Source organism: Sebastes fasciatus, chromosome 14 (genome assembly GCF_043250625.1).
Source record: "Sebastes fasciatus isolate fSebFas1 chromosome 14, fSebFas1.pri, whole genome shotgun sequence".
Taxonomy (NCBI): Eukaryota; Metazoa; Chordata; class Actinopteri; order Perciformes; family Sebastidae; genus Sebastes; species Sebastes fasciatus.
The window spans coordinates 25,220,074-25,244,032 of NC_133808.1; the positions used below are offsets into that span (position 1 = coordinate 25,220,074).

The 23,959-nt window shown below is 40.7% G+C and overlaps 1 protein-coding gene across 6 annotated transcripts in view; it reads left to right on the forward strand.

Moving 5' to 3' along the window:
* Positions 1–23,959, forward strand: part of LOC141781716 (partitioning defective 3 homolog B-like) — a 242,277-nt gene that overhangs the window by 135,825 nt on the left and 82,493 nt on the right. For all 6 annotated transcript variants that reach the window (XM_074657501.1, XM_074657502.1, XM_074657499.1 and 3 more), the window contains 2 exons: positions 11,686–11,796; positions 12,163–12,549. In XM_074657501.1, the coding sequence (XP_074513602.1) occupies positions 11,686–11,796; positions 12,163–12,549 (498 nt within the window). The remainder of the gene's footprint in view (positions 1–11,685; positions 11,797–12,162; positions 12,550–23,959) is intronic.

The window sequence follows — 23,959 nt, forward strand, 5'->3', positions numbered from 1 at the left end:
TTCACATTTTTAATCTGTATATCACATCCAGGTACACACAGAAAATATATTTGTTATAAGCTTAACATATGTCCTAATCATTTATTTATGTCTGAATTCATTTGATGACAAAAACAGATTAATAGAGTCCGTCACCCATAAATACGTATACATTTTTTCAGTCAATAGGGGCACCGTCATTAGCACAATCTCTGCACACCTCATACATTCACACTATATCAGACTAAGAAAACCCTAATACATGAACACTGAGGTCTTTTTTTTCCCCTCACGAAACACTATCACATGCTGGCAGGCACACAAAGACCGCTCTAAGAGCGGTGCCCCAATTTCCTTAAGAGGTGCTGAAAATTATCTGTCAGAAGTATTTCATGTGATTAACTTTAACACTATATCTCCCAATGTGAATGGGCCATTTAAATAGACACACCGCATGAATGGGCCAAAGTGTTTCAATGAACAATTTGTACTTTCTACCTTAATTGCTACCTAACATCAGTGTTATTTTTTTTTTTACCGCGGTTGTTTCTGAAATGGGATTTCACATGACCATTACATAGATAGAGATCTGAAGAAAAACACTCGCATGCAATTTCATGAAGAAAATTCAGCCGCTGCCTTTCAAAATACACTTACAAAAGCAGTCTGTGTGAACCAGAATACAGAAAAACACTTCCAGCTTTCAAAGTCCGATTTTATCACAACGATTATATCTCAGAATTGCATGTTATTTAAAGTGAAATATTAGGCAATTAAACTAATATGCACTAATTTCACTTGAGTGCTATTTTCTTTGAAAGTCTCCACCTTCACCTCTCTTCCACCTTGTTTTCCTCGTTCTCACTTCAGTGTGCTTCCTCTCTCTCTCTCTCTCTCATATATAGTATGCAGTCATTAGTAGGAAATGTTCTGTGGAGAAGAAATATTCATTTTATGATTTTAAAATTATGTCTTTGTCACACAGTTGAGTGTGTAAATGGCTCTTTATACCTAAGCCGTTCATAATTATGTCAAATCAATTTTATGAACAAAGAGAGAATCTCAGTGGATGGGAGGCTGGATAGATAGAGGTAGGTAGGGAGAGATAGAGGTTTGTGGTGTGTTTTGCACAGTATGTTCTTTCCTTCTTCGCTCGCTTATTTTATTTGTAGTTTTCCTGTAATGTCAGACCCACATTACCTTCCCTGCCTCCATCACTGTCAGCTCCTCCTGAGGTGTAAGCCCTGTAGGGCTGGGTGATAAAACAATCTCAAAAATGTTCACGATAAAATCTCCCACGACAACGATGATCAATTTATGAGATTTATTTTCAATAGTTATTTTTTAATCCGCTTTCCTCTACCTACAAAAAGAGTACACAAACAGCTGCCAGTCATAGGCAGTCAGTCTGGTAACAGTTGAAAAGTCTAGAAGAGCCGCACCATTGCTGTCCTCTACTGTTATTAATGATTCTTTTAACAGTTGTTTGTGTATTTATGTAGTCAAATACCGTGCTTGTTTCTTCATTTTAGTCCAGTTCCGGCTGAAGTCTGTGGTTCACATGCTCAAAAGTGTCTCAGAAGTCTTGTATACAGTACGTAGCCTGTGTAATCAACCCTCAACTATATACCATAACTAACCTTCTGGTTTCTTTAGGGTTCTGTCCTAAGGAAAATACTCTTAAAACTGTAAATTGAGCATTATTATTATTAGATATACAGTATATATCGTGATCATAAGCCAGATCAATATAAAAAACAAACATATTGTGATAAAATTTTTGCCCATATAGTCCACTCCCACCCTAAAGCTACTTCAGCCTATCATTGCACGATATGCAACTTTGTGTTGTATGAAAAAATGAACAAAATTCAGCGGCAGTGTCATTACATGGACAAAAAAAAAGCCACAACGGCCTGCGGCAAAAAGTTGAAACAGAATCTACTTTTGGAGAAACCCAACCCGACGTCATGCGGCGGTGGCCAATGACGTAACTGGCGATCCAAAGCTGTTCAACCCAGCCATTAGGGAACAAAAGACAGTAATCATTGGGCAGTTGCTCGGGGTTACTGTGCCACCGCACAGCCCTGCTCTAATCAATGCAACTCCTGATTTGGTATGAATGCAGCCCAAGTGACGTAATACAGTTTCAAAACATTTGCTTCAACATCATTTGTGGCACAATGTGATATATTCGTATAGATCACAGATTACACACCTGAGGATCTCAATCATTCCCTCTCCGCTTCCGCCTTTCCCACAATCCTCTATTGTTCTATTTCCATTACAGGCAATACATGACACACCTGAAGATGTCTTTTTTTCACCTCCATCACCCCATCGCTCTGTCTCACCATCTTAGCAATGTTTTAAGTGCTTCAGAGTTCAGGGGAGGTTACGCCCAATCCCTTCTTCCTATGTTCATCCATCTCTCCTCCACCTATCTGCTGCACCACGTGTTATTATGGTCTGGACAGCCTACGCAACACACCAGAGAATATCTCCAGTTTAATCTAACCGAGCCTTCCCTCTGTGCACCTATCCGTCCATCTAACCACTAATTCCTCCATCATGTCTTGCCTTAAGTGTCTTAAGAAACCATATAATACACCCGAGGATCTTTTAGACCTTTCCTCTACACCCATCTCTCATCACCATAAGAGGGCCTTGATTAGAGCCCGGTGATAATCTCACCCTTTCTCTGCTCTCCCTCTTTCGAGCCATATTTCTGTAACCTCTCTCTTCACACCCCCACCCATGTAATCTTTGCACCATTCCAATTTTTCCTCTCGGTCCGCTCCCTCCAGTTCCAGCTCCCTATCTGCATTTGATTGCGTGTAATGGAGGTAGACTGAGAAAGCAAATTGGTGCTATTCAGCGCGGTTCAATCTAGGCCGCACTGCTGATTTGTCATATTCATCTAAGGCCAGCTTTGATTGGCCTAATGGTCTGGAGGAGAGGTGGTATGGGATACTCAACCTTACACCAATGTGTCTGGTTCTACGGTAGTAAATGTTAATGTCTATCATTAGTTTGTTCATACATTTGACACACAAGATCTCTTTACCATATACTACATTATGTATCTATGCACCAGCTGCAAAGACACACATTGGTATTTTTGCTATAACGTTCCAATACTGAGTTCCTCTCTTATTGTACGGTAGCACTCTCTTGGCTGTATTTTTCCAAATTAAACGGTAATTGCCAAAAAAGGCCGGCTTACAATGAAGTTCTTCACATTAATGAAGGGAGGATGTGGAAGTGTAGAAACGTTGAATGTAATAGAGTGCTGCAGGAATGAGTCCTATAACCCGGAAATGAGTTAGCATTATAGCACTTCCAGTTCCCTCGTCTGGAAGTCAATGGGTTTTTAGTTTGATGCCTGAAATAAGGTCTATGGTTAACACAAGTTTAAGAGATTTTAACGCTTTGTTCTATGACATAAAGTATGTAAGTAAATATCCCACTTGTGAATTTTGAAGCCTTTATGTGTCTTAATAAAGGCGGTTACTAACAAGTGGCTAAATGAAACTACTAAAAGTCAACACGTCGATTCGTCCGCCTTTACAGACTTGTTGTGTATACTCATGTTCATGCGACCGCGGTGTAGTTCTTTTATAGCTTTAAAAAATTAGCTTTTTACTTCTGGCGATTGCATTCACGCTTCAAAAATCCTAAAAGTGGTGTTCATGTGTGAAGATTATCTTGCTGAACAAAACGTGTAAGTATCATATCAGTTAGTATCAAGTATCATCTGCAATAATCCAAAATCTAATCCAATGTAAAAATCCCAATCGGCTTTTTGTCGAGGGAACCAGTGTGACGCTAACTTCCTGGTTGGTCTACAATAATACGTCATCCCTGCAGCGCTCTACTACTGTAATGTGCCACTCACTTTGTTAACCCAGACATTAAAGTCAGACTGTGAATGTTTGTTTAAAATGCCCTTTAAAGTGGACAGCTGGCTCTGTCACTCTGTCATCTGAACTGCTGCCACCTGCCAATCAGCTCTGCCAATCATCAGTGTGTGTGTGTGTGTGTGTGTGTGTGAGAGAGCGCACGATGGTAACCATCCTACCGTCATGAATAATCATGCGGTGATAAAACATGATTGGTCACACAGTCAGATGGTTGTCATATAGTTGGCACATGGCTGCTGTGAATCTTTCTGTGCGCGTGTGTTGTCTCCAAATTGTGTGCAGTTGTGTGACACTTTGTTCCTCTCTGATCTGTGTGTCTTTTCTCTTTGCTCAGACCGTTAAGGTTGATATTCAAACAAATCTGGCAACTATCTGAATATAATTTCATATTGCACACACACACACACATACTTACAGCCATAACTTAACGCTCTACAATCATCATTAACATGGGTTGAGAGTATGGTTCTCCGAGCTGTTCTGTCATCTGTGTGTGTGTGTGTGTGTGTGTGTGTGTGTACAAATAAAAATATGGTAATCTATGAGGTGAGACTGGGAATGTAAAAGGTCCATCAGAACCAAAGAGGGAGGCGCTGCTGTTGCCAGTGCGACATGATTATGTGATGTGTCGTAAAGTATGTGTGCATGCTGTTCTTTTTCAGAGTTAAAATGGTGTGAATTTATGAGAATCTATGGTAATGAATGCATGGATGGCTGCTTGGTTGTAATCGTGCACTGCTGTACCTCCATCTAGCCTCCGTTGTTCTGTTTCGTGTATGTGTGTCCATATGCATGCTGTCGACTGAATGATCTACTTTCATAATAAAATGTCATAAGGTATGTTTACCCTGGCAAAAAACTCAAAGAGCAACATAATTGGAGAAGGCAGCCTCCGTATGAAAATGTATGAATGGGGAAAAAAAGCACAGAAAGTTAAGGTTACAATTAGAGCACCGTCGTTTTCTCTTTCTTCTTCCTCTCACCGATGCCTATAATTACACTCTCGGCCATATTTGCCTCTCTTTCTTCCGTCTTTCCCGTCTCTCTGCTCTCTCCAGCTGGTCATAATGTGACACCTCTGTTAGACTCAAAGTGCTCCATCGTTGGGACCATTAGCGCATCACAAGATGAGGGGGTGCTTTCACCGGCCGTTGCTAATTAGCAACGATATCTATTTTTCCCCCTTCTCATTATTCAAAGAACAAGATAATCATTATAGTAAGACATCATAGAAACAGTATTTAACACTAATTAGCAGTGCAAATGTGGACACGTGTAGAAAGAGGACTAATTAAAAATACAGTTAACTAATAATTACAAAATTAAGGAAAAATATATTCATTACAAAAAAATACAGTTTAGAAGATACTACTAGCTGACAATCTAGCAGGGCTGTATCGAATGTTTTTTTTTTTTTTTACATTTGAAGCTTCTCCTGAGGTATTCGAATGTAACTTTGAATGTTTGTCATCATATTTTATGTAGATGTTTATATAGAAAAACAAACAAAATCCTCAATTTCCTCAAAGTGATTCATCGGATTAAATGAGTTTTTTCTTCTTCTTGTCTTTTTTTATCAAACCAACTTTCTTCAACTCGTCTCTTTTGTCAACATAAGAGAAGGTGGGCTATTGCGCGCAGTGTTTCTGTAAGTTATTGATAACTTACTGGGAACGCTGCTTTGTCACTTGCCCGCCCAAACCCATGATATTTTCTAATATTTTACCCAAACCCGCCCGACTCTCGGGTCGACCTGCACATCACTACTTTACAGCCACCACTGGAATCTAATAAAATTAGATTCAAGATTCCTTTATTGTTACAAAATAGTATAGCTTAATCTTTATCTTCAACTGTGCAGAAATACCGGGTTTAAACAGAATGAATAGACATGCAAAAAAAAAGCAAGCTGTACAGCATTTGAATCCAGTTAAAGTTAAAATACCTGATCAAGTATCTGATGCATTTCATATTTAATTTCCGCTACAAAGCGGCCAAACAATATGGTCAGGTTTGGGTGATGCAAAATTTGTGCATGAAGCGTTTTCAAGCTCTTAATGCAGGTAAAAGCACGTCTTTTGACCAGACTTTTCCCGTCATTGTTTCATAATTAGAGAGCACATGCTTGAAAGGGCGGGAAGGACCCAACAGCTGCCAATCAAACATCATGACAGAAAGTCATTGGAGTGTCACGGACTGATGTCACGCCTGCCAATCATCTGTGTGTGTATGTGAGTGTGTCTGTGTGTGTGTGTTTGCTTGCATTTTCCTTACAGTGTCTATCTTTGTGTGTGTGTGTGTGTGTGTGCTTGTTATCGGAGCACACTTGTCAGTCATGCGTTCCCTCGGGGATCCATTTGCCAATGACAGTAACGGGAGGCGTGTCTATGGCGTGGCAGAGGGAGGGAGCGAGAGGAGAGCAGAAGAATAGAAAGAATAGGTGAAGTGAGAGTCACAGATGTTTGCACTCGTTTTCTGCTCGTTTGTCAGTCGGTTTTCTCCTCGTGGACTATTCAGAAGCACAAGTGTGGAACCGCCCTCTGCTCACTCTGCTCACTGTTCACAATGATTCCAACTGGCATGTCTGTGTACATGTGAATGCGTGTGTGTGTGTGTGTGTGTGTGTGTGTGTGTGTGCCATAGTTGTTAGGACCTTTTTTAGTTTTAGACTTATTGATGTTTTACTGTTTAATCCCATGCTGGTCAGTCCTCACATTTAAAAAAATGTTTAGTGTAACGTCAAGATTAGAAATGGTGTAGATTGAATTATGGGTTAAGGTTAGGTGTAGGGTTGGGTGATTTGGAGCGTGGTGAGAAAATGTAACGAGGGCTCAGGCTCTTTTAGCAGTTAGGATTCCCCTTTTTTACCTTTCAACCCACCATTCTTCTGCTTTCCTGCTTGGGTTACCATCAGTAAATGTGGGAAGATGCGAGAATTTACCCACCGAACGTACGCTTTAGATGAAACCAAGGCTACTTCAATTTGACGAAAGTCTCGACGCATGCTCTGAAATACGACAGTAGCTTGGAAAATAGCGATATGGGGTACTTAATTTGATGAATTTACTGTTTACCAGACCACATATTAGACAATAATTAGATAGCTAACGCACCCCGGAGTCCCTCTGCCTCCCTCCCCGTCCAGACTTCAGACTAGTTTGTTGGGAGGAGAGCAGTCGGCAGCTCCGTAGCCTCCTAGCGTTGTTCGCCTCATTTTCTGTAACCAGTGTAGCATGAATGCATGGTGGAATTAGCAAACTATAGCTAGCTGTGGTTTCATTTTGGTGGGTATATTCCAGCATATATCGTATGCCTTGTTGGCATATGCAGAAGAGTTTTTGAGATATTTGGAGTGATGACAGTGTTTATGCTCTGGTGGACAGTTACAATGTACCTGCTGTTGGTTAAATGAAGCTGATATTTACATATATTCAAAAAGACCAGCTGGGAACAGAGTGAGGAAAGTTTAATCATCCTCTCATGTGCATCTTTCCTTCTTTTTTCATCGATTAATAATTATGTGGATGTGTTTTGTACAACAGATTTTGGTGTCGTACATAATGTCTGGTAACTCAACAAAATTGGCCATGAAAACAAACAATCATTTCCAAAGAAACTTCTTTTCCCCTCCGGTCAGACTCAAATAGTTTGTTTTTGTTTGTTTTGCCTCCTACCTTTTCCTTCACAGAGGCTTTATGAAACCTGTGTATATATGTCTAATTGAATATTTATCTCATGTAAATGAGTAGCTGTACACTTTCCATACAGATCGTGGTGTTAGGTCATGAATAATCACGAGTCATCATTCTGTTCCCACTAATGACAGAACAAGAGGTAATTTATTCATCCTGACTGGTTGTTAATCAGCTGTTCTTACTCCGACGTCCCTGGTGAAATTATGCTCAAGTGATAATGTCTTAACTTGTCAAATTTAAAACGTCTTCTGGACGTCCAGACTACGTGTGCGATCACGTGTGTATGATGCCGTTCACAGGTTTTTAGCCAGCTCACTTCTACCATATCACACGTGTCTCTCCATTTTCCATTTTTAGTAATTCATTATAGAAAAAAAAATAATTAAAAAAATAAAAATGAAATGGCAAATAAAAGAACTTATGATTAGTCTCACCTCCAGCACCTCTAATTTTGTAACTGTGCACTGTAGTGACACGGCTAATGGTTTGTGATTTAACTGATTTGGCATGAAAAGGAAGCTGTTGGCAGGCAGAAGTCATAACGAGAAAAATGAAAGAAACAAATGAAAATGAAGCAAATGATGTTTTTTTCTTGCTGCTCAAAGGTGCAGAGAGGGAAAAGGTCAAACATGAGTATCATGAGACAAGCCAATTTACTTCCTATTCACTTCAATTTGCTTGTTCTCTTTGAACAAAGATTTTCACAACACAATTATTGTGGCCAAAATAGTTAATGATAACGATATTATCGCAATATCTATATAGAATTTGAGGGAAAAAATATTAAGGTTTTCTGTCAAATTCATCTTCGTGATATTTTCAAAAATGAAATATTGACAAAATGAACAATACACAGTTATCGCCAATACCGGTATATCGCAACCTCCCTCTCTTGCAAAAGGCCACATGCACACGTTCTAATTAATGTATGCCTCTATATTTCTCTGCCTATCTGTGTATCTTTGTTCAGTTATGTGTGCATCCATGCGTGTTGCCTCCCACGATAGCCCAGTAATAACACTATCAAGAGGGACCGGAGAGAGAGAGAGAGAGAGAGAAGGTCTAATTAAGCTGTAGGTGTCCATTATCTTTGAACATCTTTCTCTTCCCTCCATATCTCCCTCACTGCTCTTTTCCATTTGCTTCTAAATGTGGGTAAATCAAACATAGTCACTGATGGTTTTTCTTGTTTATTGTAATCGATCTTGTTCATCTTCACTGTGGAACTTGACCCCGTGGAGAAAACACCCCCATAAATGAACACAGGGATGGAGGGAAGGAGAGAAGGAAGGAGTGGAGTAAGGCAGTAGTGTGTCCAGAAGGCATGTAACACATATAGATGACTCCAAAGCTATATTCAGACTATAGGCTATATAAAATAGCTATAAGATATATTGCTATTGTGCAGAGTTGGTCTCTGAGGTCAGTTTGGAGAATTAAAAAGCAAATGGTTGGATTAATTGTATTGTTTTATCTTACCTATCTCCGTCTATCTGCATTATCTTGTTTCTGTTTATGGGTTTTATGTATGGACTCTTCTTTGTAAGCCCCTTGACAGTGAAAACTCTGGCCAGATCTTACACATTTCACCTTTAAAGAGCATTACAAGTCAGATTTTCTCTCCTTCTGTACTGTATCTCTTGCAAGTAATACAAACATCCTGAAATCCAGCTTCATTTCATCTCTTAATTTCCTGTTTAAAAGCCTATAGGCGAGAGAAGAAACGCGGATGACAGCATAGAAGAGAGGGGATGTTAGAGGTTAAGTGCTGTGAGAGAAGTGTTTGATACCGAGGGGGCGACACGCCAAACGAGGCGGCGAGATGAAGGGGGGTGAAGGCGAGGTAAGCTATGGATAGGAAGGAACAGAAAATGAGGCTAATGAGAGAAATGGAGGAGAGCGGCGAGGTAAAACAGGAGGAAAAGGTAAAAAAGGAAGAGAGGTGAACGAGGGGTAAGTGAGGGGGAGAGAGAGGGAGTTGAAGAAAAGGGTAAGCCTGTAACTCTGTGGGTAGCAGTAATTAGAGCGAGGCTTGTCCCCTGCGAGGCAAATACACACTCACACTGTTAATGCACACACACGGTTATGGCCCTTCATTGCCCATTGAGCCCCCCTCTATGGGCGGTGAATAGGCTGCTCTACCCCCCCAGTCACATTAAGCATTTCAAAGAAAAGTATTACCTCAGCGCACACACTACACCGCTTTCTTTTTGTGTCTTTTCTTTCCAGCAATGGAATCACATGCTAAACTACAAAACACATCAAATCACACACGTCTTTACAACGACCATGGATGTTGTTTTAAATAATGCACAAGCAGGTTTAGTGATACTTCAAAAACATCAGCAGCAGTGGGCAAACGGAAGTGTAGCCCAAAGATTAACACATCAATAAATTCAGCAGATAAATAAAACATAAGGCGTGTTATAAGGTCATGGTCTGCATGTAGGAGATATTAACTATTTAACAGTTTTGACTGGCTCAATTAACCATATCCTGTACTCACCGTATAGCTGCCGGGGCGTAACGTTTAATGAGCTTCTATGAGAGGAGGGCTTTTTATTTGCATCAGCATGTGAGCAGGCTATACTGTACGTGCTTATGACATTTTTAGCTTCTGAATGGCTCTTGATAACTAAATATATATAGTCGTGAGAGAGATGCAGTCTACTTTCACTCATATAATTCATTCCCATTTAGTTATGACCTTTAATCTAGAGCTGTAAAGAATATTTAAATTAATGTATAAAATTAAATAAAATTAAATAAAATTTATTTTATTTATTTTATTTATTTTATTTATTTTATTTATTTTATTTATTTTATTTTATTTAACTATTAAATTAATAACTAGACTATTAAATTAATGGACAAATATTTTGATAATCAATTAATCAGTTTAAGTTTGGGAAACACTGATCGCCATTTTCTGACATTTTATCAACAAAGCAACTAATTGATTAATCGAGAAATTAATTGACGGATTAATTGACAATGAAAATAATTGTTGCTGCTCTAATTTAATCAGGCGTGTGTATTTGTGAGCGTGCGTGTGTGTGAGTCCTCTCCAGGTAATGACTTGTGCAGTGTCCTGTAGTGCTGCTGAGGATGCCGTTGATGCTGACCAAACACAAACTGTATTGACTGCTGTGGTTTCAGTATTGATATGTGGCCACTTAAAACTTAGTCTATTGTGTGTTGGCCATCTTTTTAATTTAGATTAGGCTGTATAGAGTAGCAACAGCTTTGCATTTCGCCTCCCTCTGTCTAATTGATTGAACTATTCATACTCTATTTATTACGCTGTTCTTTCTGCAGTGCACTGCAACCACTAATCTAAACATAACAGGGCTCCAGACTGACTTTTTACATTGGTTGCACTGGTGCACCCAACATTTTTCACTGCACCTTTTCGTGCCGCAATAATACATTTTAGGCATTTTCTACCTACAGTATTTGAATATTATAGTTCTATATATGGAGCTTGAGTGATTTGTATCATGAAAAGCTTTTTCTCAAAGAGGAAAGAATGACAAGAAGACAGCCAGGAACTTCAGCATTACACTTTAAATGTGACTTCACTGTAGCGTTAGCTGCAGGGCAACACTAGCAAGGTGGAGGCTTGTGTTTGGCTTTGGCAGCTGCTTACCAGGATCGATAAGCTTAGGAGCTGCAGCGTGATATACCTTTATTTGTGTGTGTTTCTTGCTATGTACTGTATGTGTGTGTGTGTGTGTGTGTGGGTGAGAGGACGGAGAGAAGCAGAGACGAATCATTTTGGTCTCGACACTCACAAGCTGCTCTCTCACTGAATATCACAGTGTGTGCATCTGCGTTCATGTCACTGCGTTTGTGCTCTCATGTGATTTTCCAGCCGTGTGTGTTTGTTGTAAGAACGGTGTTAATGTGGTGTTTGTTCCTCATCTGCTTCCACAGTACCACACCACGCTGAAGGCTGTTGAAATCCCCAATACAGAGTTATTATATTAGGATTTCTTTCTCTACTTTTCTCTCACTCATTGTGTCTGATGCCCGTCTCTCTCTCTCTCTTTGTCTTTCTGTCTGTATCACTTCTCCTCTCTGTCCAGATTCGGGAAGAAAAAAGAGGAGAAGAAGGAGGCAAAAGCAGCTCTGCAGCGACAGAAATCAGACGTACTGAGTGATCATGAGTTCGAGAGGATGAAAGACGAGAGGGAAAGGTGGGCCGCTTTGATGATGATGATGATTTTTTGTTTGCTTTAAATTTGCTGACATATAGACTCAGATACTGTGTCTATCTGGGTATTATTTATCTTTTCTTATTGAGGAAAAATATGGAACCATCTTTTGTTTTCCTCCTTGATTGCAGATGATTGTTCACTTATCTTTCTCATGGAACACATTGAAACCACTTTATTAACATCTCTGCCATTCCTTTCTTTTATTGCTCATCACTCTCTGCTCCATGCTTGTCATTCCTGAGCTCAATACTAATGCTGTGCTTCTGTTTGTTTAAAGATATTTTATTTGTGGTAGCCCTTGTTGTAACTCTAAACGTCTTAACTTTCTCTCCATCTGTCTGTCAGGATCGAGGCAGGGCATCCTGAGCTGCGAGATCACCGGCCCAGAGACCAGCAAGGTGGTGGCGGCGGCGGGTCGGCGTATCCAGATGTCGAGGATGACGACACAGACCCCAACTATGCCAGAATACAATCCTTCAGGGACCGAGACGTGGGTTCAATGCCGCAGCCGCAGCCGCAGCCGCAGCCGCCGCCTCAGTCGCCTCCATACAGTACAATTCAGCACGCCCCTTCCCCTCAAGGCCCTTCTGCCTTCCCAGGGCACGGGAATCATGGTAGCGACCCCGGAGCCATACCAGACGAGGACCCCCTTGATAGGCTGTACGCCAAAGTCAATAAACCAAGGGGAGCTGGAACTACATCGCCTCCTATCTCTGCTACCGCCAATGACAGGTAAGACACCATGACCTTGACAGGATGGACTTATAAGAGGCGCGGTAGTTGGTGTGTCATCAGAGTAAAAACGGTTTGGTCCAGTAGTTTGTGGCAGAATTGGTACAATTTGATCAATTCTTCAGTCTTAAATTGAATTAGAGTTTATAAAAGATCTTATAAAGTATTACTTTGGTCTTTTTAGAAACCTGCAAATAAAGCTGGGCCTCCTACCTGGAGCTAAAAGCTCCCAGGTTTCTCCCCTGCCCCTTCCTTCTTCCATCCCTCTTCACTTTCACAGAGCAATATGATCTTGCTGATGCTTCATATTTCTCTCTCTCTTTTCCCCTCAGCTGTCTAAATCAGGTTTATCTGCCACAGGCCAGTTTGTGTGAGTGTGTGTGTGTGTTTATTTGAGATCAACAGAGCTAGAGAGACAGACAGACAGACAAAAAGAAGAGATTGAATTGTTTGTGCTTGCTTTGAGCTCCAGTGTGAGCGCTTGTGTACTCACGTAGCCACTGACATACATATCGTGTGTGTGTGTTGTGTATGTGTATCCCAAAGAAATCACTGCAGGGTTCATTGTGTTCCTCTCAGCTCCACAATCCTTACTCCTTACCTTTATGATGTCAGTCACAGCTCACTTACTCCTGAATATATCTACCAGTACCCACATACCCACCTTATTTCTGTAGCTGTCTTCATGCGAGGAGGTAAACCTGTTTGATGGACAGTTTCAGGCTTCATCGAGATGTTTTTCTGACACCGTGTTTTTCTCATATTGTTTCCTCCATGCATAAATCGTGTTTCATTATGGAAAGTCAAGACTCATTTGACCTTGGCTTGTAGCGTAGACTTCTTTAAGATTTTTATTAAAGGTAAATTGCTAAAAAAAATCTGTTAATATGCAAGGGGATGGGATCCAGAGCCAAGAAACCAAGTTCTACCAAAACTATACTAAAGTCAAGGGTGAGACACCACCGTCTATAAATGCTAATTAAACACCGTGAAATGAAATTAATTGAAAACAATTCTTCGTCCCTCACACATACCCCATGGATTCTGGTCTCCTATGCAGACGGTATAATTTGGATTGTGTAAATATATGTAGTTTACTTGGGCTAAGTATGATCATACAGCTAAATATGTTAATCACAGTTAGGGCTGTGTATTGGCAAGTATCTGGCGATATGATACGTATTATGATACAGAGATAATGATTCAATATATTGCGATTCTGTAAGCAAGGCGATATATTGCAATTTTTTAAATCTAATTTTAGGAGAACATTTGTACTGCCTGCAAAAAACTGCATAGTTTTTTACCAAAACTGCATGTGATTATCATAAAGTGTGCATGTCTGTAAAGGGGAGACTCGTGGGTACCCATATAACCCATTTTCATTCACATATCTTGAGGTCAGAGGTCAAGGGACCCCTTTGAAAATTGCCATGCCAGTTTTCCCTCGCCAAAATTTAGCATAACTTCGCGACACACTAGTACAACATAGTTGGTAACAATGAACAACGGCGTGCTGTCGGATTTTTAAGAGGTTAATTAAAAATTGATACAGTATCACAAAACATGATATCGCGTACTCATGTGAATCAATATTTTCTTACACCCTTAATCACAGTAGACAGTTTGAAATATTTCATATTTAAACATCGTATTTTTGTTTCTGTGCGTATGTGATATGTTATGCCATGTTACGCTTCAGTTCCTAACATTGACTTCTAACATTAACTTGTAAGAGAGTACTACTTTATTCAACAGACTCATAATTAGCTACAGTAGATAAAGTCCCATGGATCCAGTGTGGATCCAGTTTGGGCTTTTGTGGCTACTTAGTTTAATTCATCCAATATTTATTTACTCAGGTTTGCCCCATCTCTTTCCTCCCTTAAAACGAGTGTGAGAATGTCTTGATTTTGGAAACCTACAGTATATCCATGGCCACAGCAGTCCGGGCAGGTAGTGCTATTCATTTATCATCACTTCCTGAAACCTGATGATGCAGACAGAAGCAAGTCCAGGTATCGGCTGACAGTAATCGATGGTGCCAAAAAAAGAAGGTGGTTGTGTCAGCGGTGTCTGTGTGTGTGTGGCTCGGTGCTACTGTGTGCGTCAAGGGAGGCCAGAGCCGCGGTATGCATGTGGGAGACGGAGATAAACAAAATCGCTAAGGACTCCATTCCATCAGCACCTCAGCAAAGCAATGAACCACACCGATTTACACACACACACACACACACACACACACACACACACACACTGAGAGTAATGCAGCGATAAAAACACCAACAACATAGAGCTCACAAATGTACAAAGTTGTGCGTGCATGTACCGCTGTGTGTGTGTGTGTGTGCGTGTGTGTGTGTATGCAGGCTGTTTATAAGATGTAGATAGATTGCTGTCTGTTAGAAAGCAAGTCATGGATATTAAAAATGGCTCAAAAAGCCAAATAGCGATACAGGCACCGCCTCGCCCTTGATAATGTTGGATAATGATGATAGTTTAAGGGCTGAAAGAACGGCGTCAGCTGAAATTAGACTGCCCTGTCTGACTCCCCTGGAAACCGTGAGTGCTGCTCGAAAACCAAACCAAAAATACACAAATACACCAGTATGCTGAGTCAGTGGAAATGATAACTTTTGGGTCTTGTGGGTCTTGATTAAAAAGTAAAGATCAGTTGGAGTATTCGGTGAACATAGGGCCCTCTGATTCAATACAGCCATACAAAGCACCCTTTCGCGGCGGTAGGAGACACACCGGGAAAGTGCTGTGGTGACGTAGTTTAAAGAGCGAAAGAGACACACAGGACGGGAGTGAGGGGAGGTGGGTGGGTCCAACAAACAAGGCTTTCATCCAATCACAATCAGTTGTTTGTTTGTGTCCCGTGTTCACAACATCAAATTACATTTGCACTGTAAAAACATTGTAATTTTAAGCCCAACCATGTTGTTTATTTCCTAATCCTAAGAAAGTGGTTTTGTTGCCTAAACCTAAGCAAGTGTTTTTGTTTAATTCACAACATTAAGTACGTGTTTACTTCGACCGAAAAGTGACGCCGAGGGGTCATTAAGCACGTGTTTAGTGCGACGGAAAATGACGCAGAGGGGTCTGACAAGGTGTCGGTAACTTTAGTCCTGATTCTCCACTCGCCAACAGTTTTTGGAGCTTCCTGACAAAAAACCCAGATCAGAGGCAAATCTGGCGTTGGCTCGGTGCTCGCTGTTCAAAGACGTGTGACGAGAGGCTCGCCGATGCATCACCTAGCAGGCTACATGTCTGACCTGTCAGGGGGGCTACAGCCAGTGAGAGTTTCCATGTGAACAGGACACAACACTTCATAATGCTTTCTGTAAATTTGGCGTTTGCTACTTTCATCTTCTAGTATAGACCTTGTTGACTACTGTTGGCTACTAATTGAAAAATATTGTTGCATTAAGAAGTAGATATCTTCTTAATGGGACAATAATTTCAAATACAAACATGAGCTTAAAATGAAAGTCTAATCTGGGTCTAATTAAACCACTATTGTTTTGTTTCATTTGTGCTACCTGCCTTTAAAGCTAGGGTTAGTAATCTTCTTCAAAAATGTTTTTTTGTTATAATATTTGTTAAAATTCTCATTACATCCTGACACAAACCAATAAATACAATGCTCTGACAGACTGTGGCTGTAGCAGGACTGTCATAAATCCGTCCGACTGACTACTTAACTGCCCGTGCACTCATTGCGCGTAACCGTAAAATGATAATTTTGGGGGAGTGGCTTTGGAGGGAGGCCTGAAGAGACGGACTGTCGGTGTTTCTATAGATATCGGGACTTTTGGAGCTAGTGCTACCAGCTACTTTCTTTGGTAAAGCAATGGTTACATTGAGCTGGGTTTTTCGGTTGGATCACTTTTAAAATATAGCATACTCTCGCTAATTTCTCAACGTTACCAACCATATCTTTAATTTCAGCTGTTATTAACACACAGCAGAACTGACTCTGCATCAGCAGTGTGCTACTTTTTATTGCCTTTGCTTACCCATGCAGTCTGCTCTGTAACTACTGGTGCACCTCCACTAATTTGAAAAGCCCCCATAGTGATTTTACTCTGGAACTGGGTCTGAGCCAAACACTAAAACACCCCATAAATGCTATTCTTTCATTTCTGCAAGTATCTCTGCGGCACATGTGCAGCAAAGAGCACATTATCAATCAATAGGCACTCAGTAGTTGCCCCTGCTGAACATAATGGTTGAATTTGTCAAAAGCATTGACAAACTCCGTAGTAGAGGAGCAACAGGCTTCTGAAATAACAATGATGTTTTCCAATTTCTCCCCCAATGTTTCCAATGAACGACTCAAATAAACACACCCTTCTGCAACCGTCGCATCGTCTTTGCGGGAATTAAAAAATCGTGTCAGTTCCTTCGGACAGCTGACAGCATTGTGTGGCAATTTCCATATTTAGGTCTTAAAATAGAGTCAATTATATTCCCCAGAGCACATTTATGTGCCTGGCTGCATGTTGGCAATTTTGTGTGTGTTTGCGAGTGTTGAGAGATTTATTTTTGTTATCAGTGGTTTGCTTTAAACAGCAGTATTATGGAAGGACAGTTATTTAACCACATAGCACAGTAATATATCACACTGTCTGCTCCTCAACCAGCCCACCGCCTTTAATTCTAAAGGGCACCGCCAGCTCAATTCCTTATGCATGGAAGAGTTTAATGCAGACTCATTTAGTAAACCCATTACACACATGCACACACAGACACCACGCATTTGGTAAAGATTACACTTACACATAGGCATGAATGTTTGTCTCACACAGGCCAAAATAATCAACTCATCACTTTTTCTCTAAATGTTGCTTCCTGCCTCTTTCCACGAAGGGGAGTATTTCCTGGATCATTCCTGTTATGCAGCAACATTTCCGTCCTCATATACTTCCTCATATTTTCTTTAAAATGTGTCAAATATGTATAACAAATATCTTAAATTATAGATTAAGGTCTTCTTTATAACATAAAAAAAGAATAATGAACATTTTAAATATTTTTTTTTACTTTACTGTGTTTTTTTTTTTGTGCATGTGCTCGATTTTACCATGTCCCCAGTGCAAAGTGACCAACTTCTACAAGAAATATAAAAAATAGTAGAAAAATATTCTTTAATTAATGTATAGACCATGTTAAGATCCCTCGGATTATATATTCGGATGTACTCAATTCCGGATTAGGTCCATAGACCAATATAAACTAGTCTACCCATAAGGATTATTATTTGAGTGTCTGAGATTGGCCATGTCACTATTGTTATACAATGCAAAAAGAGATGAAAAATACATCTTGTTTCTCAAAAGTCATGAGGCTGAAATGTTGCTGCATAACAGGAATGACCCTCCTAGGTCATCATCCTTTATAAAAGACAACCGTCTAATTTAGAAAATGCTGTGGGAAAACAATGACCGTCCACATTAGCATTTGCAGGTTGTTTTCTTGAGATATCAATCAAAAGTCATCTGCACATAAATACAGCTGAATGACAACACCTTTGCTGTGTGATCGCCTGTATTGACATTTCAAAAATAAGTGATCACAAAGCGGGTTAGAAGCGACAGTAAGGTCTTCCTATATTTAGTGCCACACAGCCCACAGCCAGTTATGTCATCGTCTTCACATTCATCCTACACTAGCGACTGTTTTAAAAAAAAAAAATCTAAAAGCCCGAATGGAGTGCTAAATCAGAGAGTAAAAAGATGCATTTTCAAATTTTAGTCAGCTAACGTGGTCGTGCGGTCGTTCTCCTTGTGTCCACCCTCCTGCAGTTCTTCCATCTCGGTACACAGATGGACAGACTGGAGGGCCTGAGTGGCTCACACAGGGAAGGAAGTAGCAGTGGAGAGAAAAGGACGCAAGCAAAAGGAGCTCTTTAGAAGATTTTCAAGTGGAGGGCAGGATTCTTTGCCCACCCTCTGCGTACACACACACATACACTATCTTTCTCACTAGAACCATTTACTCTGTCTTGCGCACACACACGCTTAGGTGCATGTACAAAGCTGAGGTAGTTAGGATGTCAAACACACACACACACGGAGTCCATTTTCTGAAGTGACCACCCAAGCCTTGGATGAGTGCTGCCCTCCGTTTTTTCTTGAGTGGGTGCCCCCCTCCCGCCGTCGCCCAATCGCTACCACCACTACCTAACCCTTCCAAGTGCCCCTTGCAGGTTACCATAACAACCACGACCTCTGGCACTCCACCAATTAGAAAACAATCAGTCTGGAGAGACCAGAGTGGAGTGAGCTTGAGAGAGAGAGAGGTACTGTAGCGCATGAGTGAAAGATAAGTAGAGCACAAATAACATCAAGGATGAAAGAAAGGGAAAAAAGAAAGGTCACTTTTTACATGGAGAAAGCAGAGCTCCTCCTAACCTAAAGAAAATGAATAGTACTATACAGTGATGCTTGTATCGGACGCTTTCACAAGCCAACTTTTAGTCATTTTCATCAACTGGTGCAGTTTATTTGGGCGGTTTTGAACGCAGTAATCGTACTCTGGTGCGGACCAAAACAACCGGACCGAGACCGAGACCGGTGGTTTCGGACCGTTTCCAAGGAAACCAAAACGCAGGCATTTGTTGAGATGGACAAAGGTAAATGACTAACATGAGGTTACCATGAGTGGGAGAGGACGGACCTTGACTTGAGTTTACTTGACATGTGGGCCAAAGGGAACATACAGAATATGATAAATATAGTCCACAAAAATAGTGATGTTTATTATAAAGTCATTGGAGATAAACTGAAGGAGAAGGGATCCGTGTGCACAATAGAACAGTGCCAAGTCAAAGTGAAAACATTTTGACAGCAATATATCAAAGTCTGTGATTCCCTGCATAGACATGGCAGCTCTCGAGATGAAAAAGGCAAATTCGCTCCTTTGTACACTCCCCTCAGCAACTTAATTTTTTATTTATCCGCTTTAATTTGTGCACAGTGAAACCAAACCAGACTAAATAGAAAACGGACAAAAAGTATCTCTGATTGGGACTAGCCAAACGGACTATGGCTTGTGAAATTCACCCATAAAGATCTATTGAAATCTAATGCAGTGGCTTTGCAACAGATGTTCATAATGTTAATTCAACCCTGGAGCTGTAAGTAATGTTTTCTACCTACTTGATTTGTATATGGAAGTCCACAGAGTTTGGCAGGCCCACACCTTTCATAGTCTGATTTAACTCACATTTTACATTTCTGACACACGCCATAAACAACAAAGACCAGGCACATTATGACAATAGCCCCTCATTCCAGCAGTAATACCAAATAAAGCTGAATAAACATCTGCTGGACTGATACCACATTGTCCCTGCTCCACCCCCCCCTCTCCCTCCTTAGTGTTGCTCCGTTTGTGTTTGTTTTGGGGTTTGCTCGACTAAAGAGGATAAACATGTTGGAAGTGATTTTGCCGTCGGCTTTCACTTGTCCCACCATCTGCCATCGCGAGAAACTCTGGAAACTTTTAGCTTTGTTTGTGCTGGAAGAGCAGCCGTCCTCTTTACTGCTTTATATCATACAGTAATGGGCTTTTGCCTTCTTCATAGCAATCCACCAGATTTACTGAGATAAACAGACTAGTGCTGTAAACCAGTGTCTAGACCACAAGCGTCACGCTCGCGTAACAACAGCGGCAATGCGACACTGCTGCAACTGCCAATACCGGGATGCCTTCTTGTCTGCGAATTTCAAAGCATCGAGCAGCAAAGGAGCAGCCAAACTTTCTGTGGAGTGTGCGGTTTTCCTTTCATATGTTCTGATCTATTTCCCATCAACACTGATGCATTTGATTCATTCATAATTTTACGCTGAACCTGACGGCGAAGTAGGCTATTTTTATATTTTAACATACATTACACAGCCACAGGCTAACGTTACTGTTTACAAAAGCAATTAGTTTGAAATAAACTTTAAAGAAAATGTATTTGTATACCATTTTTCAAAACACTTTAACACATTAAACAATACAGAATCAATAAATAAACGGCAATTAATAATAAAACATGCCATCCGAAACAATACAATCAAAGAACAAGGTCAGAAAGTAAGAAAATAAATATGATAAAATAATAAAAGTTAATAAAAAAGTTAAATATAAGTTTAATAATTGAAATGCTAAAAATGCACATACCCTAAAATATGCAGTATATTGTAGTAATGCAGTAAAGTAGTAGTGTTTTATTGTTTATCAACCTTGCGTTTACATGCGCATTGTACAAAAAATAGACTTAAAATAAACGCTTAGTTTGCAGTTACGCCCGTGAGATGCAGCTGAGCACGGAGCCAATGCAGACACCGGATTACCATGAGAATGTATCTGTTGCGTCAGACGTACAAGTGAAAAACGTGTTTGATACCCGTCTAATATGCTTGCGGTCTAGACGCGGTGTCAGTGTGACGCAATGTAAGTGGTTTCTTTTGACTGCTTAAAAGCTACACATGGCAAATTTATTTAGTTTCTACTCCACATACATACACATACTTACCTACCTAACATATTTAAACTTGCATATACAGATAGCGTCGTCTTACTTCACAGGGTACATGAGAGGAATCAACATGGGCTCCCAAAATGTGTATTAAGAGTCCGAATGGTGAAACAGAGACGAGGAGAGACGCAGAGGGAGCTCGTACAGGAGAGAAAGATGAGCTTTTAGCGTTGCTTGGCTGGTCACTGGAGAGGCTTTCTTTCCTCCGTGTTAATTAATCAGATATTCTCTCAGCTCAATGAGTGCCACACACACACACACACACACACACACACACACACACACACACAGTGGAGGGAGCTTTTAGTGGGTGCCAGGTTGGTCTGTGTGAGTGCCGTTTTCCACATCACTCTCTTCTTGTAGGTAATTAGTTTTGGTGGGTTGGGGGCTGCGTGTGTGTGTGTGTGTGTGTGTGTGTGTGTGTGTGTGTGTGTATTAGGGGTGTATCTTTGCTAGCTTTGGGTAGTTACATGTTTTTGGCACGAATAAGCATTAAAGCAAAGTCAGGAAGAAAAGCTCATTACTGAATGAACAACTGAGGTCACATTAGAAAAACAATGCTCTGGAAAATATCTGCGTAAATTACAGGCCCGATTTGTAAAGTTGTCAATCATATTGATAGGGCTGACACCTGCTGGTCAATATATTTTAGTCCGACCAAATTCTCATTGGTCGGACAATTGCTGGTGTTACTTTCATAAGAAAGCAAAAAACACTTTTTAATCCATTAGAGAAAATTGCATTATTATGGAAACTCTGTGGAAAAGAAATGTGGAATTTCAAGCCGAGAGAAACAAGCCGATTCAAGGACCACGGCGGATATGAGAGAGACGTTTGGAGTGTTTTGGAACTAAAGGGAGGTAAAAATAGAGGGTTAAGTGGGATTAGGAATAAAGAAGAAGGGGAGTTGAAGAAAGAAAATGGGGAAACAGAAGAGAAGTATGGGAGAAGAAAGAGGCAGAATGAGTGTTTGGAGCTAAAGGAACAAATTAGCAGGAGGAAGTGTTGAAGAAAAGAGGGATTTCATTCTAAAAGCAGGAAGAGAGGGATGCAGAGAAAGTGGATAAAGGTTAGGGGGGAAGCAGACAAAAAAAACAGAATGAAAAGAGAAGAGGAGCGAGATTTGGAGAAAACTGGTTGAGGGTCAGTGCATGTTTACAGCTTAAAAAGAAATGAAAGAGATGATTTGGAGGAGAGAATAGAGAGTCCACATTTTTGTGGGCTGAAAGGAGACATGAGTAGATCCAAATAATTGCAGGAATGAGAAAAGAGGATCATCTAGTGAAGAAAAAGGGAGAAGGTAGCGAGGGATTCGGAGGGGAAGAGAGGCTAAGTGGATGTTTTAGGGTAATTCAACAGATGAGAAGGGGAACAAGGTGGACGGAGAACGAGGAGGGTCAGTGAATGTGCGGGACTAAAAGGGCAAATTTGACTGAGAAAGGGAGATGGGAAAGTAGAAAAAAAGTAAGGGGAACTGGACTGAGATTCTGGGAGTAGAGAATGTGTAGAGGACTGAATGAGAGGAATGAGAAGAGGTTGGGGGGGAGTGATGGAGAGCCAACGAGAAAAGGCCCAGAGTGTGTGTTTTCCGGACTCCAAGCTCGTGATTCAGCCCGGCTAATAAGAGAAAGCTCTCAAGAGGCACTCGTCCGCTCCATCCCGTCCTCCCCCCTTGCTCTCTTTCCTTCTATATGCCCGTTCCAGGTCCCTCTTCCCCCTGTTGCACTCTCTTCCTCTCATTTATGATTTCCGCCTCTCGTATTTGCACAAGTACTTCTCAATGAAAAATAAATTCCATGCAAAGGACATCCGCCCGCGATGGAGCACGCACACGGTAAAAAGGACACATGGGCACATAGACCGCGGCTCTTAAAAGGACACAAACAACAGATGAACACACTCAAAGTTTCAGGACACAAAAGGTATACGCTCAGGGACGGAGCTCTCATGTTGTTTTCCATCTATATAGATATTTGTTGTTTACGCTTTTATATTTTACCTCTTTCATGCAGTAGGGTTCATGAAAGAGTGAATTAGATTGAAATTTCTGTAGTGGTAACCCGTAGCTAAGCAACGTGCAGTTTTTTGTATGTCTATTTGGCAAAGACTTTTAAGACTCATAGACCATGCGTTACTTGTTTCTGTGCTCTTTCACCATGTGTGAGACGGTTAGTGGATGTTTTTTGTGTGATATGTATTCTAACAGAAAGCCAACACAAGATGTATGTATAGTGTTTGTTTTCACATCCATATACTCATATATGTGGACTTGCATTTTATCTTATCACAGTGAATCCAGGTATTGTGTGTGCACCATACTTCGCTCACTTCCTCCCTTCCTGACTGACCTGATTCATGAACACATTCTTTTGGCTATTAAGTCTGAATCATAAACAGTGTATGACATTCACTAGTGTTTATATCATGGCTAGCTATTTTCTGAATAAATACTACAGACTTCCATCACGTTCTCATCCCAACTCGTCACACACCGCCTCTTTGTCACTCCCCTTGGAGTCAGTTTATTTTCGGCATCAAAACCACTATAGTTACCCTTGGCGTCACTTTAGGATTAGGCAATAAAACCACTTATTAAGGTTTAGGAAGGAACTACTGTACATGGCAGGGCTTAAAACTACTTTATTTGTACAGTGAAAATGACACTGAACCACAGATGAGTTTACATTGTAGTTAATGGAAAGCCCGGTGCGTTTCATTCCGGTGCTAACGGGTGCCTTGTGCAGCAGTACCGAACGCCGACAGCCGTGACAAAGCGTCGGTATTTAACGCCCTGGGAATGAGAACGGGCTGAGTTGAAGTTGTCACCACACGTTTTCAGATAAATTAAAACTCATGTTTGGGGATGAAGACTAA